At 39.7% G+C, this 18,868-nt stretch overlaps 1 protein-coding gene across 1 annotated transcript; it reads right to left on the bottom strand.

Moving 5' to 3' along the window:
- Positions 1-17,529: 17,529 nt before the first annotated feature.
- On the bottom strand, positions 17,530-17,898 carry LOC140839062 (uncharacterized). The gene has a single exon (XM_073205693.1). It carries the CDS (start codon positions 17,896-17,898, stop codon positions 17,530-17,532), a length of 369 nt encoding a protein of 122 aa, XP_073061794.1.
- Between the last annotated feature and the right edge of the window lie 970 nt (positions 17,899-18,868).

Genomic DNA, 18,868 nt, shown 5'->3' with positions numbered 1-18,868 from the left:
ATAATTATCGGGGACATGTTAGAGTCAATGACATGAAGAAAAAGTTAAAACGTGAAATTTTACGTTTAGGGGTAAAACGAGAATTTTACACCCAAGAATTAGTAAACGTCGTGGTAGTGCTCTGAATGCTGGTTTATATGCTAAAATGTTGATTTTAAATGTTTCTGGAATTTTATGATTATTTATGAAATTTACGACGAAATGATAAAGTAAAAGAAATGTGCATGCTTGTTTTTTTAAAGAAAAAAGATATTAAATGCATGATTTTTATAAAGTGACGAAAGTGTGAAATATTGGAGGAGGTGGAATAATTGTGACTATTGAGAATACGAGGATATAAATGGGGTTACCGTGAGGGAGAAAGCCCTAGAGGGAGTCCATTTATGGGAGAAGGCCCCAGAGGGAGCCCGACGATCATATTTCCATATGATGAGGATAGGCAAAAGCTTAGTTGACAGGTGAGAGTGTTGCTGATGTCCCCGCCGCCCAGTACTGTGGTTACATGTAGATGGATCCATCGAATTTATGAGGAAAAGGAAAGTCACGATTAACGATCTGAATCCAATAAAATGGGAAAATGTATATTCTCATGAGGAAATGATATATAATATGAAATGATAAAAAGGAAAATGTTGATGTTTAAGTTATGCATGTCATGAAAATGTTATTTTTACGTAAAATTATTTTCACTGTTGCTTGTGGTTTTATACGTATTATTTGTTATCAAGGTTATAATGTGTTGAGTCTTTAGACTCAGTAGGTGTTATGGATGCAGGTGATTATGATGTTAATGTTACTGGAGGTCTTGATGGTTGACCCGACTGGACAAGAGGTGCACATGGCCCGAGAACCAGCGCTTCTAGTTTTCCACATTTATGTTTATGCATATGTTAAAAGATTTTACGACTTTTTATTTATGCTTTTGATAGATTTTTGAGAGGTTTATAGTATGGGCTATACTTTTCAATTTATTGTTTTTTTTAGGTTTGGTAATGCGTTCAACTATTTAATGTTTTGACTATTCCCTTGGATTTTAAAATATTTGTTGGTTGCTTTATTTCAAAAACAGTGCAAAAATATTTTATATATTTTTATGAGTGTTCGGCCGATGCAATAGTTAGGTTTGAAATTTTTTTTAGTACTTTTAAAGTAAAACGATTAGCAGGCGTTTCAGTACCTGAGTTGGTAAAGAACATTGTTTACATTTCTATGCTTGATAAATATGGATATTCTTGTTTATTTAGCAAACGTGTTTGCAACATTTAAAAGAATGAATGTTTAATTGGTACGGGAGAACATGAAAACGATCACTACAACTTAAAATTGAAAGATATTCCACGAAACAATGTCCAAGCAATAACAACAACAAACAAGCAAAAACAAGATACTCTGAATTCAACACAATTACGGCATGCTCGATTAAGACATATTTCCCTAAGAATAATGAACAAGCTAGTGGGAGTAGACATGTTCAATATGCCTGATATTAATTCTCTCACGTCATGTGAATCCTGTCTAAAAGGAAAGATGACCAAAATTCCCTTTAAGGGCCACGTGGAGCGAGCCAAAGGATTATTGGATTTGATCCATACCGATGTGTGCGGTCCACTTAGCATCACCATTAAGCATGTACATGCCTACTTCATCACCTTTACCGATGACTTTTCGAGGTATGGGTATGTGTATTTAATGAAATACAAATCTGAAGCCTTTGAAAGGTTCAAAGAATTCAGAAGTGAAGTAAAGAAACAGTTGGGAGCATCAAGTCACTTCGATCGGATCGAGGTGGTGAGTACTTGAGTGTCGAGTTCCAAGAGTATCTTAGGGAGAATGAGATTCTCTCGCTGTGGACTCCGCCAGCTACACCGCAGTGGAATGGTGTTTTGGAGCATTGTAACTGGACTTTGATGGACATGGTTCAGTATATGATGGGGTTGTTTCTCGGAACGCAACCTTTTTTGAAAAGGAATTTCTATTGGATACAAAAGGGGAGATGATAGAACTCGAAGAGGTTCGAGAGACACTCACAATTGAAGAACCCACACCTGAAGAGCCAAGAGAGGAGATACAAGCTCCTAAAAGATCCGAGAGAGTCTGGAGAACACCTATGAGCTATGGTCAACTTCTTGAAGAGGGCCATGATGAGCCTAACCAAGGATGTGATCCATTAACCTTTAAGGAAGCGTTATCTGATGTCGATTTATCCAAGTTTCTCGAAGCAATGGAATCTGAGATGAATTCCATGATTTCGAACCAAGTGTGGAATCTTGTGGATCCACCAGAGGGAACTGTTGCAATATGGTGTAAATAGATTTACAAGAGGAAACATGGGACGGATGGGAAGGTATTGACCTTCAAGGCACGATTGGTAGCAAAAGGATATACTCAAAGACAAGAAGTTGACTTTGAGAAAACATTTTCTCCAGTTGCAATGTTCAAGTCTATAAGAATATTGCTAGCCATAGCTGCATGGTATGACTATGAGATATGTCAGATAGATGTGAAGACAACCTTTCTTAATGAGAATGTTAAGGTAGAGATTTACATGCCTCAACCTGAAGGGTTTACATCTATCGGAAGTGAGCATATGGTATGAAAACTTCAAAGATCTATTTATGGTCTAAAGCAGGTATCTAGGAGTTGGAACCTCAGATTCGATAGTACAATTAAAGAGTTTGGTTTTACTAAGAATCCTGAGGATATATATAAAAAGGTCAGTGAGAGTGCTGTGATATTCCTGATACTTTATATGATGACATTCTACTAATTGGGAATGATGTAAGAATGTTGCAATCAACTAAAATATGGTTAGCAGGAAAGTTATCGATGCAGGACTTGGGTGAAGCATCTTTTGTATTGGGAATACAGATCTATAGAGATAGATCAAGGAGATTGCTTGGTATCACCCAGTCCACATAAATTGACACCATCATTAACCGGTTCTCGATGGATGAGTCCAAGAGAAGACATCTACCAATGTGTCATGGCATGTCCCTATCCAAGTCTATGTCTCCCAAGACTGATGCAGAGATAGCGGTGATGACAAGCATTCCTTATGCATCTGCAATTTGTAGCATCATGTATGAGATGATATCTACACGTCCTGACGTGGCTTTCACACTAAGTGTATTGAGTAGATATCAATCTAACCCTGGTCTTCCACACTGGAAAGCTGTGAAAGACATCCTCAAGTATTCGAGAAGGACCAATAAGTTGTTCTTGGTCTATGAGGGTGGAGAACTGAAATTGGAAGGCTATACGACTCTAGCTTACAAAGCGATATCGATGACTCAAAGTCAAACTCTGGGTTCGTATTCATGCTCAATGGTGCTGCTGTCTATCGGAAGAGTTCCAAGCAAGACAGTATCGCGAATTCCACCACTGAGGCCGAAAACATTGCAGCATCAGCTACAGCAAAGGAGGCTGTTTGGTTAAGGAATTTTTTCCAAGAGATGGGCGTCATTTTTAATGGAGTTGCTCATGTCCCGGTGTTTGGGACAACACGAGAGCCATTGATCAGGCGAAGGAGCCAAGGTCTCATCAGAAATCCAAACATGTATTGATAAAGTACCACATCCTCCGAGATATTGTGGAAAGAGGGGAAGTGTCGATCGACAAAGTCGGCTCCGCAGATAATGTTGCTGATCCACTAACTAAGCCTTTACCTGGACTATTATTCGAGAAGCATCACGAATCAATGAGTTTGAAGCATATGTGTATTTGGCTCTAGTGCAAGTGAGAGATTGTTAGAGTAGGTGCCCGTCGAGCTAAGTGTTTGCCGATGGTTCATATTAAAACTCTATGTATAAACAATCTTTATTTTAATAATATTCGAAATTATTGTTTTGGCACATCTTTATCTGTATACACGTGTTTGTGACATAGATAAATTCCTTGAATACACGAAGAGTAGAAAGAATATGAGATGCTCATATAATGAGTAGTTAAATAGTTAAATCATTTATTTAAATAACGATGCATGATTTATGAAATTTAATTATTTTAAATTATTTATGTTTATGTGATGCACGTTAAAATGTTTTCCAGAGTTTCATGTTTCAGACGATTATTCGATACGGGATCGAGGAAGGAGACCGGCGACGATATTGGCAATTTTTTTTTAAAAAAGGGTATTTTTTTAAAGTTAGGATTAGGATATTTTAAATGATTTATTTAGTTTTTAGCATCTTAAAAGCATAATTCATTTATTTAGTGGTTTTAAGATGTAAAAACTTTTAAAAATTAACAATTATGCATTTTATTTTAATTAGAAGATTTTAGTAAAGTGAGTGTTAGTTTACCATTTTGATTAACTTTTTAATTGAGTTGGTATCTTAATTAGCTTTTTAATTATCTAATTAAGAAATTTTTATTCCCTAATTACCTCAACACTCACGCACACACCTACATTCACACACACACACACTTACGTTTAACACACACACACACATGCAATTCACTTCCCTTCACTTCAGTTTTTTAAAGAAAACTTAGGGTTCTTGAAAGCAAGATCAGCTCCCCCTTTCCCTTCAGTTTTCCAGCAAGTTTTCATCATTTTTCTTCAAGAAAATCGAGCTACAAATCGTGTCGGATCAACCCTCGCATCTCCCCGCTTCGGTATCGTCGTTTCGGTATTTTAAATATCATAAGACATGTATATTCTTTCGTTTTTGTATCGTTCTTGTCATAGTAATAGTTTTGATGCTTATTGTATGAAAAACATGTGTATGTTATGCAAAGTTTTGAGCAAAAATGGTCGGATCGCTTTTGAAATGATTTTTGGATCTCAAAACTCGAAATTACTGTCATTTTAAATACTACGATTTTCGGTCTATTTTCTGGAAAACTTTCAACATATAAAACGTAATATTCTTTGATATCTTCGATTTGACAGTAAATTCGTAATTTTGGTCAAAAAAGAGTAAGTTATGCTCGTTTTGTGGGACGGCTCAAACTCTAATATTCTGAAAATATGTTCTTGACGTGTTTTTGAAATTTAATTGTTGCAGGCTTTGTTGGGAACCGTTGGATGATCGCTGATGCGTTTAAGTATTATGAGTATGATTTTGGGATGATTTTTAATATTTCGTTTCATGTCGATGGTCTTTGGGTGCATTAAAAGTCGTAGGAAAAGCTTTGGTGTTAAATTATCATGTTCACGGGTTTTATTACGTTGTTTGTGATGCGTAGTTGTTTTGGTCGTTTGTTTGAGTTTGAATCAGTGTCATAGCATCCTAGGATGGGTTTTGAGGTGTTGGTTAACGGTCCGTATGATCGAGTGAATATGATTAATTCGCAAGTATAGGGAATTCCGTAGGTTCACAATTTCAGTAGGTACACGGACTCGAAGCCGGACCACGAAATGCGAAATTCCAGCATCTACCCGGACATATCCGGACCCTTACACGGGGTCCGTGTACTCCAAAAAAAAATTTAAATTAAATTTTAGGGATTGTTTTGGGGTTTGATGTCATGATTTAGTATGATGATTAAACGAGGTTGAGTCCCGAGAGATTTTGAACGTCATAAGAAATTTGTCATTTTTGGGTGTGAGCATGACTATACGTCTAAGTGATGCAAGATAGGTATTCAAACTCATGTTAGTATGTGCACCAGTGACCCCAAACGAGATTCAACGAATCTCTCAACGCCAAGTATGTTTGACGTGCAAAAGAAAATATTTTAAGTTTTTGAGGTATGCTAAATGTCTTGTGACAAATTATGAACGGGTTTGGAAGCTAGAGAACGTGTCCGGAGACCTCTCCAACTATGAACGGGTTTGGAAGTTGGTGAACATGGCCGAGGTCCTCTCCACCCCATTAAAGCATGATCGGGTTTAGATCGAGATTGGAAAGCGGTAAAGTATGACCAAGTACTAATCCACCCGGTAAAGCATGATCGGGGATCTAATGTATGTGGTAGTGGATTTTCCCTTCCAGCCCAGTACTTTGGTTTACTTTGATCAGGCACATTTATGTATGGTCACTTGCTTTGAAACATATCTCTACGCAAAATGATGTTATGTATGCTCGAGTATGTATGATGCAAGTATGTTTAAGAAAGGTTTTATGATGATGACACGTCTACGTTTATGCTACTACGTTCAAGTTTCAAGTATGTTTATGCTATTACGTTCAAGTTTCAAGTATGTAAGCCATATTTTATTTTATTATGTTGTACTTTCTATCTCCAATTTATACATGTTGAGTCTTTAGACTCACTAGACTTGATCGATGCAGGTGAGAATGACTTTGAGGAGACGAGGGTTGGGGACCAATGAGCCGGCTTGGACTGCGCATGAGGCTAAACTCGAGGAACGCCCATGTTTTAATATTTTATGCCTGACGATTTTAATACTCGGATTTCATGTTATGGTTTACGATGTTTAAACATGTATTTTTCTTTAGCAAACTTTATTTTTGATATTTTTATTGCAAATATATTTGTTGAACAGTTCATGGATGATCACAATTTGAAAGTTTATTTTATATTTAAGAAATTTTTTATTTTTCTGCAAATTTTAAAATAGTTTAAAAGTACGGTACGTCACAGTAGCTCAATTGGTACCAGGATTGCTGCCAAGATCTATATAAGTCCAGAAGGTCTTGGGTTCTAATCCTGGAAAGGTAAAACTCCAGTGTCTGGGCTGGATAAGTCCTATGCGTAATTGTGCATGGGTATGGTCGAGGCTCATGCTATGCCATGGCCCACGACCATTACAATAAAAAGGCGCAATTGGTACCAGGATTGCTGCCAAAAGCTATATAAGTCCAGGAGGTCTTGGGTTCTAATCATGGGAAAGTAAAAACTCCAGTGCCTTGTCTAGATAAGTCCTATGTGTAATGGTGCATGGGAATGGTCCGATGCCCATGCTATGCCATGGGCCATGACCGTTACAAAGACAATAATGCGGATTCCACCACTGAGGCCGAATACATTGCTGCATCAGCTGCAGCAAAGGAGGCAGTTTGGATTATGAATTTCGTCCAAGAGTTGGGCGTCATTTCGAATGGAGTTGCTCCAGTCCCGGTGTTTTGTGATAACACGGGAGCTATTGCTCAGGTGAAGGAGCCAAGGTCTCATCAAAAATCCAAACATGTATTGAGAAAGTACCACATCCTTTGAGAGATTGTGGAAAGAGGAGAAGTGTCGATTGACAAAGTCGTCTCTGCATATAATGTTGCTGATCCACTAACTAAGCATTTACTTGGACCATTATTCGAAAAGTATCGCGAATCAATGGGTTTGAAGCATATGGGTAGTTGGCTCTAGTGCAAGTAGGAGATTGTTAGAGTAGGTGCCCGTCGACCCAAGTGTTGGCCGAGGGTTCACATTGAGACTCTATGTATAAACAATTTTTATTTTAATAATATTTGAAATTATTGTTTTGGCACATCTTTATCTGTATACCCATACTTGTTGCATAGATAAAGTACTTGAATATACAAATAGTAAAAATTATATGAGATGCTCATATGATGAGTATCATGAAACTCATATTTGGAATAATGTATATTCTAAACAGTTCCTAGTCGATTCAGCCGCTGCTAAGAATGAAAATGGCCGCTCGAGTTTGAGAATAGTATCTGCGATGTGAGTACCATGTTTCATTGGTAGGTGACATTGTGATGTCTGAGCATGCAGATAGTTGCTCCTTGTAGAGTGCACTGAACAACCTTCCATAAAGAACTTTCCAAGTGGTTCTCACTTATCGAGTGGAAACGTCCTACATTATGGTTATACACCATTAGTCCTTATGACCCGGGACAACATTGTGACTCTATATGCCTGCATTTCACTTTGACTTTTTTAACGACTCATATGGGGTCATCAGGTGGCAAGGTTGGGTGTTTTGTCGAAACATATAGGAGTCTATGCATTGTAGTCGGCGATTCACTGCTTACCTTCGGGTATGGATATAATATGTGATCTCACGCGTATGTAGTTTGAAATCTCTGATCAAAGTGTTGGTGCTAATTAAGAAAGGGGTTTCTTAGATTACACCATCGATGAAACTACGACATGACACATAGTATCGATTCTTTGACTTCTCTTGATATACCAATGGTTGTCGAATCGGTAATGATATATGAGATGAAGGGATCGTATTGTACGCTAACCATAATGGAATGGTTCCTGCAGGCACTATCATTTGATACCTAGGGAATCATATAAGCGATGCTGCTAGGCATTTAACGTGATTGGGTGGTGTTGCGTGTTTTCTTGATTGCTCGCAAGCGCACGACGTCAAGTTATAGTAAAATGTATTTTTGAGTACAAGTGTCGATCCCACGAGGAATGTATTTCTAAATTTATATTAATGCTTGTAATTAAAATAGTCTCGATTTTATTTAGAATATTCAATTAACAGATTTGTTCACCTCAATAACTAGATTGAAAATAAATTTAATTGTATTACCAAACAAAGTTGAACAAAAATGGAATAAAAGATCTAGAGGTCTGACTTCACGCAACTATCCACCATGTGCTATTTTGTGTAGCTATATTATAATTGTCCTTCTTATTCATTAACCAAGAATTCTATAATCATCTACTCCCTCTCCCGAGTGCTAAGTAGATACTAATTATCTAACAAAAGATTGTAACGTCCCCATCAACAATCTATAATTAAATAACTCAATAAGTACTAAAATCTTTTAATGGCTTCAATAGCACTATATGTCCTCCCGAACTATATAAATACTATCGATGAATTTTTTCCTTTCTTGTTTATAAATTCCCTTTTCCAAGTGATAATTTATAAACATAAAAATCATTCAAGATATGGCCAATAAAATGAAAGCATTAAGATTGGAAAAATACAAATGAACAAGAAAGGAAACTTATATAGCATAAATCATAAATCTCATCACATGGTTTCTAGTTTTGATCCATCATTCCTCTAGAAATAAAAATTAGTTCATAATAAAAATAACACACAAACACATAAATCTTAAACAAGACATATCAAATAAAAGTGAAAATAAAGAAAGAAGAACTTAGAACAAGAGTTTTGGAGTGTATGAAGTTTTTGTCCAAAAGTGTGCAAGAACTTTGTTGAAGAAGATGAGCTTGATCTTCAATCCTTTGCTTGTAGCCTCCACCCTTGTTCTTGCTCCTCCAATATGACCTAGATGATGAAAAAGATATCCTTTTATAGTCTAGACAGGATTCCACACGTAGCACACCATTTTCCTCTACTTTTATTCAAAGTCCACAAAGTTTCACAATTTCCGGAATAATGTTGGTGCACGACCGCGGGTGCGGTGCCAGGAGGACCACAGGTGCGGTGTATGTTCGGCAGAATTCCTCTTGTTCAGCGTGTGAGACCGCGGGTGCGGTCCTTGCATGACTGCGGGTGCGGTCGTGCTTCGACTTTGCATCTTTTAATTCATCACTATACTTCTCCAAATTCTCATTTCTAAGCTTCCAAACTACAATAACAAAAACAACAACAAATCAAATAAAACCTGCTCAAGAATCACAAAATTCCAAGTTAAAAACAAGTAATAAAAGTACAATAAATTGCACTTATCAAACTCCCCCAAACTTAAGATTTTGCTAGTCCCAAGCAAAACAAAACAACAAGAACAAACAAGTCATGAAATATTTTAAAGAACTTGGCCTCAATATAAATTTAAACCCTTCATGCATTCACAATTCACATCAATTCAACCACTTGTGCATCCAGATAAAATCATTTGATCGGTTAATTCTCTTTACTTCTAATCTCTTCAACCATGTTTCAAATCATTTTCAATTGATTTCAAATTTTTACAAACACACATCACAAGGTCTTTTTCGGTAAAGATTGGATTCAAGGCAATATTCATTCAAGAAAGGGATACCCAATAAATATTTGATGCAATGAGGTGTGTGTAAAATTGATCAAGATTCTTACTCAATGAAAGTGTTTATCGATTGTCCATAAGCTAGATTCTGCCAATCACTCTCCACTAGTATATTGGACAAGTATGACTAGGTTAATAGGATTTTAAATGGTTGTAATGTTATGCCTCGGTTCATGGCTACAAATAAAGATTAGGAGTTCAAATAAGGGAGTAAATTGAATTTCATCTCTTTTGCAAACTCCACTATTTCTTTTGATCTCCAATTCTTTTACATTTCTTTTCATCTCTTTTTCTCCCATTTTTCTCGAACTTCATCAATGTAACATCATTCATTTTCTTTTGTAGGAGAATATCACTTTCTTTAATCTTTTGAATTCTTACTCCCTTGAGAAGGTAGGAAATAATTGTATAAGATATTCAAAAGGTAGGTAATTGGGGATACTTGAAAAAAATATTGAATGGGGTTCTTTTACACATATTTATGTGTGCCATTCAAATTCATATAAGTTCAAAGAGGTGACAAATGATAAATTAATTTTATTTGGTAGCTTGAAAGGCTCAATCGATCCAAAAATCACCTAAATCATTCCTAAATCATAATTTGTCCGTATTTCGCCTCGAGTGATGTTTGGATAGTTCTAGACAAAATCTCAATTCACCAACACAGAGTAGAATCTAATCCTCGTGAAAATAGTGTCTCAATGCATCAACCAAATACATATATATTCGAAAAGAAAAGTTCTTGGCTTCCAAGGAATTTCAAAAACACAATTCTTTGTTCATATAGGCTCAAAAAAGGCTTCAAATGAATGTTTATGAACAATAAAAATGGCCCAAATAAAATCGGAGATTTCCTCAATCATTTATGTGTTTGCAAAAAAATTTATTTCAATATCCAATGAAAATCATAAAGTTTTATAGAAATTATAAGTCTCAAACTTACCAATTCTCATGATTATTCTCTAAATTTTTTCAAATCGATCGATTAACATGAATATAATGCATGACTTTTCTTTTCAATTCAAAAAAAATATTTTCATCATTGGCCAATTTGAAATAAAAATTTCATGACTAAAAACACACAAAATAATCTAAATAAATAAACACACAAAAAAAAATTTAAACACACCAAATAAAATAAACTAAATCTCCCCCAAACTTAAACATGTGCATCGTCCTCGATGTAAATAAGCATGATAAATAGGAGAATACACATACACTGAGCAACGATCGTCAGTGGTCATTGCCATCATCCTCATCTTCGTCGTCGTGGGGTGGTTGGAACTCCGGCGGGTGGTAAACGGGTGGCCACTGTGGAGGAGGTGGAAATGGATGACCAGAAGTGGAAGCAGATGGAAATTGCTGAGCCAACACCGATGTGAAATCCATCATGTACCCCATGAATGTATCGGTTCTATACCGAAATGCATCCATCTCTTGGCGTTGAACTCGCATGTCCTCTTCCAACATAGTCAATCTGTCTCTCCTGTGCCTTTGTTGCGGTGGTGGTTCTTGAGCCTGGGCTTGGTCACGTCTCTCTGCAGCTCTCCTATTGAATTCCCTTTCAGCTCTTCGTGCTGCAGCTTGGTCATTTCTGACTCCCACAAATGGTTGAATAACCAAAATTTCATTCTTTGGCTTCAACAACTCTTCATTCGTAGCCCAAGTAACTCCCGCATGTTGGCATAAAACAGTGATGAGAGAGGGGTGGAGAAGTCCACTCGGAGAGTTACCTCTTGCATAGTCGAGAATCGAATTTTGAAGCAATTGACCTAGATCAATTGTCTTCCCTGTCATAATGCAAAAAATGAGGATGGCCCTCTCCTTGATGACAGTATTGGTGTGTTCGGTAGGCTTGATCCTAGCAGAAATGAATGAATACCAATGTTTCGCAACAGTCTTCAGATCAGACTTTGCTAGGCTCAAGTGCACATCGTCCCTCATTCTCCATTCGGCTCCCTGTATGCAAATTGTTTGAAGAATACTGTTATAATCAACATGCTCGTTCCTGTATTCTTCATATTCGTCGTGCATGATTGCAGGAATACCATATAACGTGTTAATTGTATGTGCATCAAAGGCTACCCATTTTCCTCGCACAAACACCGTCAACCGATCATACCTAACCTTGAGGTTAGCATAGAACTCTCTCACCAATGAAATGACAACATCTTGTGGCTGCCTGCCAAATTCTTCCCACTGCCGAGCCCTAAGCATTTGTCCAATTTCAGTATGAGGGGCACTAAGATCAAATCCCCTTTCCTTTATAATGCTTCTATGGCACTAAGATCAAATCCCCTTTCCTTTATAATGCTTCTATTCAAAATCTTGTCATATTGCTCCTCCGCCTTCTCATCATAAAACCGACTTGCATCGTAATTCACAGTTGATGAGGATGATGCACCCTTAGATTGTTTTCTTCTTGGAGGCATTATATCAAACACCTTTCAAACAACAACTTCACTTCAACCCACTTCTCAAAATACAAGGATTCTTGCACTCCCCCAAACTACTACTCACAGTTTCCACACCTCAACAGTGTATTCAACAATCAATCAACAATATCCCCAAAATCAAGAATGTGCTTCACCAAATGAATTTTTCCTTCCAAAACAACTATCACCAACAAATTTCGAATATATCAACAAATTTGCAATGAATTTGCTCACCTTGGGTGTGTTGAATTGTTTCTTAAAGAACAAAAACAAAGTTTTGTTCAAATTCTTGAAGAAATTTTCGAGCCCCTTTTCAACCCTAGGTTGGATGTTGAATTTGGTGGAAAGGAATGTGATATTTGATGGAATGAGTGAAGCTATGTAGTTTGTAGTGGTGAATTTGTTGAAGGAATAACAAAAATTTAGTGGAAAAATTGTCTTCTTGAGTAGGGATTTCGAAATGGAGATGGGTTTTCTTGAGTGTTGTTCTTCGAAAATGTGTGTTTCTGCCCGATTCTGTTTTAAAAAGGTGCGACCGCGGGTGCGGTCTTATAAGCACCGCGGGTGCGGTATAAGTTCGGGTGTGTTTGATAATCCTGCATTGCACGACCGCGGGTGCGGTATACTTAAGACCGCGGGTGCGGTACCTGTAGTAGCCCGAATTCCAAATTGGGTAATTAACGGAGTATTGGTGATTAAGAAGGTTTAAGGTGTAATTTTGACCGAGTCATGATCGGACGGACCGAAGAGGGTTCGGAAGCACCGAAGAGTTCGGACGATCCGAAGTGTAGTTCGGTGAATCCGATCATAGGTGTCAAGTGTTGATCGACACGTCATTTTCCATGCATGTTCGGACGGTCCGAAGTGTATGATCGGAGGATCCGATCATGAGCTGTCAAGAGCCAATGGACACGTAGCGTTCGGACGTTCCGAAGTGTTGTTCGGAGGATCCGAACATGGCCTATAAATAATGCTCGAATTCCTCATTTTGGTATTGCCATTTCTTGAGATTGAGTCTTTAGTGAGAGATTTGGAAGGTTCTAGGGTAGTTGTTGGTCGAGCGATAGCCAGGAGCTGTCAGGAGTGGTAGCGTAGCGGCGCCTGAGTTACGAGGCAATCGACATCAAAGGGCTGTCGACGGACGAAGGTAAACCCTAAACCTTTGGTAGTACTAGGGAGTACTGGTTTTGCTAGTCGAGCATGGTAGTATTGATTGAGTATGCTTTTGATGCGTAGGCTTGTGCTAGACCTGATTAGCGGTGTTGCGTAAGGCTAGGCTTGCTGTGATAGAGGTACGAAAGTACTATCCGAGATATCCTGGTTGAGTATACATTCTTATATGTGTTGCATGATTATGTGGTGCATTGATATATGTCATATGATGCATGCTATTATGTCACGTTTATTACTGCACGTTGCATTTCATGTTGAGCCGTACCTCCTTCGAGATAGCCTTTACTGTTGAGCTGTATCTCTTTCGAGATAAGCTATATCTTGGGGCCGCTCAGCCCTGTCTTGTGGACGCATGGACACCGAGAGTACACAGTGGCCGACGGGTCGGGAGGGCTTCGGTGGTCCGGGACATTTTAGGTCCACGTCTGTCTTGTAGTGGATGCAGTGACCCAGAGGTTGGACCGCGCGGCACTATCCACTTGGCGCCTCTAGACTGAGCATTTTGAGATCCTTTGTGATTCCTGTTTCTTGACTACCCTGGTATCATGATCATAGCATGTGCATTTCATATAGGTCTGTATACTCATACTTTTGTACTGGGCGTTCTTATCGCTCACGTCCTCGGTTTTGTTTATTCTTGGACACCCCATTCCCACGGGACAGGCCTCAGGTTGGACAGCTCAGGAGGAGCAGGAGGAGGACGTTGAGTAGCTGGTTGGTTTAGTTTATCGGTATTGTTTTGATTCGATATGGTTGTATTGGATATTTTATTTGGAGTTATTCTAGACTTCGATTGGGTTGTATAACCATTATTTTGTTGACTTTTCCGCTGTTATCTCTGATTATTGTTAATTAGGTTAATTGCATGCTTAGTTTTTGATTAGTAGGTGATTCTGGAACGGGTCACTACATTTATGGTATCAGAGCATGCATACGATTTTGGGATATAGATTCTGTTTTGGGATTTTTCGTGGACCATTTTACCATTTTCCCTATTCTATCTTGTAGCGATGGCTGACCACTTTGGTGACGGGAGTAGTCAGGGGAGTGTAGGTCGATGGAGTAACCAGGATGATCATAGACGTCATCGTGAGCATCGTCATCGTCGGGATGGTCCTAGGCGTTTCGATATGCATCGTTTCATGCAGATGGGGCCTAAGCCTTTAGTTGGCGGTGAGACTCCCGATGATGCGGAGGATTGGTTAGAGCGCATGGAGAGTTGTTTCCGCGCATTCCAGTGCACCGATGAGCAGAAGATGGAGACCCTTAGTTTTCTTCTCGAGGGCCGTGCTCGCAGGTGGTGGCGATCAACTTCTGCGCCGATAGTTCAGTCGCAGGGTAGAGCGACTTGGGTCGATTTCCGTGCAGCGTTCATGCAGCTGTACTTTCCTCCAGCCCTTCGCCAGGCCAAGACGATTGAGCTCCTGAACCTTAAGCAGGGGAGTATGTCTGTTGATGAGTATCAGCAGAAATTCTTCGAGTTGTTACCCTTTGCGCCTCATATCAGTGGCAGTTCTGAAGCCAAGTACGATCATTTCCTTCAGGGCCTTAACCAGGAGATCTTTGATCGAGTCACTGTCTGTGATAATCCTACTTCGTACGATGGGTTGGTGAACCGGTGTCGTCAAGCAGAGATCAGTCTCCAGCGTGGTAGGGCTATTCTTTCTTCTAGACCTCCGAGTGTTTTGAGCCCTCGACCTCAGTCTTTCAAGGAATCTGGTTCTTCTTCTTCTGGATCTGGATCAAGGTCTAGCGGTGTTGTTCGCTTTGGTGAGAAGAAAGATTCTTGTGCGCATTGTGGGAAGAACCATCCATCGGAGCAATGCCGATTAGCAGCAGGAGCTTGTTTTCAGTGCGGAGAGATGGGTCATCTCAAGAAGAATTGTCCTCAGCTGCGAGGTGGAGCAGGATCTGGTTCTGGATCCCAGACGACTGTTCAGCAGAGGAGACAGGGTCAGGCAGTGGGTAGTTCGAATCTTCGACCTCGTGCCCAAGGTCAGGTTTTTGCGATGAACCAGGATCAGCCTGGGATGTAATTGTTATACAGTTGTAATGAAGAATATTTGCAGTGTATTACAATGGTGTTTTATTCTCTTGCCTAGATTTCGAGGACGAAATCTTTTTAAGGGGGGGAGAATGTAGTAGCCCGAATTCCAAATTGGGTAATTAACGGAGTATTGGTGATTAAGAAGGTTTAAGGTGTAATTTTGACCGAGTCATGATCGGACGGACCGAAGAGGGTTCGGAAGCACCGAAGAGTTCGGACGATCCGAAGTGTAGTTCGGTGAATCCGATCATAGGTGTCAAGTGTTGATCGACACGTCATTTTCCATGCATGTTCGGACGGTCCGAAGTGTATGATCGGAGGATCCGATCATGAGCTGTCAAGAGCCAATGGACACGTAGCGTTCGGACGTTCCGAAGTGTTGTTCGGAGGATCCGAACATGGCCTATAAATAATGCTCGAATTCCTCATTTTGGTATTGCCATTTCTTGAGATTGAGTCTTTAGTGAGAGATTTGGAAGGTTCTAGGGTAGTTGTTGGTCGAGCGATAGCCAGGAGCTGTCAGGAGTGGTAGCGTAGCGGCGCCTGAGTTACGAGGCAATCGACATCAAAGGGCTGTCGACGGACGAAGGTAAACCCTAAACCTTTGGTAGTACTAGGGAGTACTGGTTTTGCTAGTCGAGCATGGTAGTATTGATTGAGTATGCTTTTGATGCGTAGGCTTGTGCTAGACCTGATTAGCGGTGTTGCGTAAGGCTAGGCTTGCTGTGATAGAGGTACGAAAGTACTATCCGAGATATCCTGGTTGAGTATACATTCTTATATGTGTTGCATGATTATGTGGTGCATTGATATATGTCATATGATGCATGCTATTATGTCACGTTTATTACTGCACGTTGCATTTCATGTTGAGCCGTACCTCCTTCGAGATAGCCTTTACTGTTGAGCTGTATCTCTTTCGAGATAAGCTATATCTTGGGGCCGCTCAGCCCTGTCTTGTGGACGCATGGACACCGAGAGTACACAGTGGCCGACGGGTCGGGAGGGCTTCGGTGGTCCGGGACATTTTAGGTCCACGTCTGTCTTGTAGTGGATGCAGTGACCCAGAGGTTGGACCGCGCGGCACTATCCACTTGGCGCCTCTAGACTGAGCATTTTGAGATCCTTTGTGATTCCTGTTTCTTGACTACCCTGGTATCATGATCATAGCATGTGCATTTCATATAGGTCTGTATACTCATACTTTTGTACTGGGCGTTCTTATCGCTCACGTCCTCGGTTTTGTTTATTCTTGGACACCCCATTCCCACGGGGCAGGCCTCAGGTTGGACAGCTCAGGAGGAGCAGGAGGAGGACGTTGAGTAGCTGGTTGGTTTAGTTTATCGGTATTGTTTTGATTCGATATGGTTGTATTGGATATTTTATTTGGAGTTATTCTAGACTTCGATTGGGTTGTATAACCATTATTTTGTTGACTTTTCCGCTGTTATCTCTGATTATTGTTAATTAGGTTAATTGCATGCTTAGTTTTTGATTAGTAGGTGATTCTGGAACGGGTCACTACAGTACCTCTTCGGGGCTTCAGCGATTTTTTCATTTTAATTGACCGCGGGTGCGGTGCATGTTCGGCATTTCATGCATTTGTTCAGCACTGCAAGACCGCGGGTGCGGTTGTGTTAGCACCGTAGGTGCGGTGGTTCTTCGGCACACCTAGCGCAGGGGCGGTGTCTTTGTACGCGGGTGCACTCCTGCTTCGAATTTTTTTGTATTTTGAATGCACCTCAAGCACAGGTGCAGTGCACATGAGACCGCAGGGGCACTCCTATTTCGTCAAAATATTTTCTTCTCAATTTTCAGTCCTGAAAAGAAAACAATTGGGATTCATTAAATTTTGGAAGCTTTAAGCACACACTATATTAAAAATACACAACCAAAAATAACATGATAAAATAAAATCAAAACCGAAATCAACATGCAAAAGAGAAACAAAAATTTGGGTTGCCTCCCAATAAGCGCTTGGTTTAACGTCATCAGCCCGACTACCAGTTTTTTTTTTTTTTTTTCAAATGGGTTCACCCAGACTGAAATTCTCAATATTCCTCACTTCAGTTCCATAGTATGCCTTAACTCGCTGTCCATTGACCTTGAAAGTTCGTCCATCATTGCACTTCAACTCAATTGCACCGTATGGGTACACTGTTTCGACTGTGAATGGCCCAGACCATCGTGATTTTAACTTACCAGGAAACAATCTCAGTCGAGAATTGAATAGTAACACCTGTTGTCCTGGTTCGAAGTCTCGTCGAAGAATCTGCTTGTCGTGCCATTTCTTGGTCTTTTCCTTATATATCTTGGCATTTTCGTAAGCATCATTCCTGAATTCTTCCATCTCATTCAACTGCAACAGTCGTTGCTCTCCCGATGCTCCCATATCAGAATTGAGCTTTTTGACAGCCCAAAATGCTTTGGGCTCCAGTTCCAAAGGTAGATGGCAAGCTTTCCCAAAGACCAAACTATACGGTGACATCCCAATAGGGGTCTTGTATGCAGTCCTGTACGCCCATAATGCATCATCTAGCTTGATCGCCCAATCCTTCCGGTTTGTCTTCACGGTCTTTTCTAGTATTTGCTTGATCTCCCGGTTGGATATTTCTGCTTGCCCATTAGCTTGCGGGTGGTATGCCAGTGTCACCCTGTGCTTCACATCATACTTGGCCAATAGTGAGTTAAAAATTTTGTTACAGAAATGTGTACCTTCATCACTGATAATGGCTCTAGGCGTTCCGAATCTTGTGAAGATGTTCCTGTGGACAAACTTAACAACAACTCTAGCATCATTTGTACTGGTGGCGATTGCTTCCACCCACTTTGACACATAATCAACAGCATGTAAAATGTAAGATTGACCAAAAGAGGATGGAAATGGACCCATGAAATCAATACCCCATACATCAAAAAGTTCCACCTCCAAAATATTTGTTAGTGGGAATTCATGTCGTCTAGAAATATTGCCAACTCTTTGGCATTTATCACATGATTTGACTAAAGTATAACTGTCTTTAAATAAATTAGGCCAATAGAAACCTGACTGTAATACCTTAGCTGTTGTTCTAGATGCTCCAAAGTGTCCACCGTAGGGTGAGGAATGACACTGCTCTAGAATCATACCCGCTTCTTCCTCTGCTACACATCGTCTGATTATCTGATCAACGCATCTCTTGAACAAGAACGGATCGTCCCACAGATAAAACTTGGCATCATGAAGAAATTTCTTCTTTTGATGATAAGTTAATCTGAAGGTAATTCTCCTGCAGCAAGGAAATTAGCTATATCTGCAAACCACGGATGTGTAACACTTATCTTGAAAAGTTGTTCATCTGGAAACGACTCGTTGATAGCTC

This window comes from Primulina eburnea, chromosome 8 (genome assembly GCF_022965805.1).
Source record: "Primulina eburnea isolate SZY01 chromosome 8, ASM2296580v1, whole genome shotgun sequence".
Lineage (NCBI taxonomy): Eukaryota > Viridiplantae > Streptophyta > Magnoliopsida > Lamiales > Gesneriaceae > Primulina > Primulina eburnea.
The sequence above is the reverse complement of the archived record's forward strand: the minus strand, read 5'-3'. Positions and strand labels throughout refer to the sequence as shown.

Coding starts and splice junctions, on each gene's coding strand:
- LOC140839062 (XM_073205693.1), bottom strand. CDS start 17,898: ATGGGAGCATCGGGAGAGCAACGACTGTTGCAGTTGAATGAGATGGAA.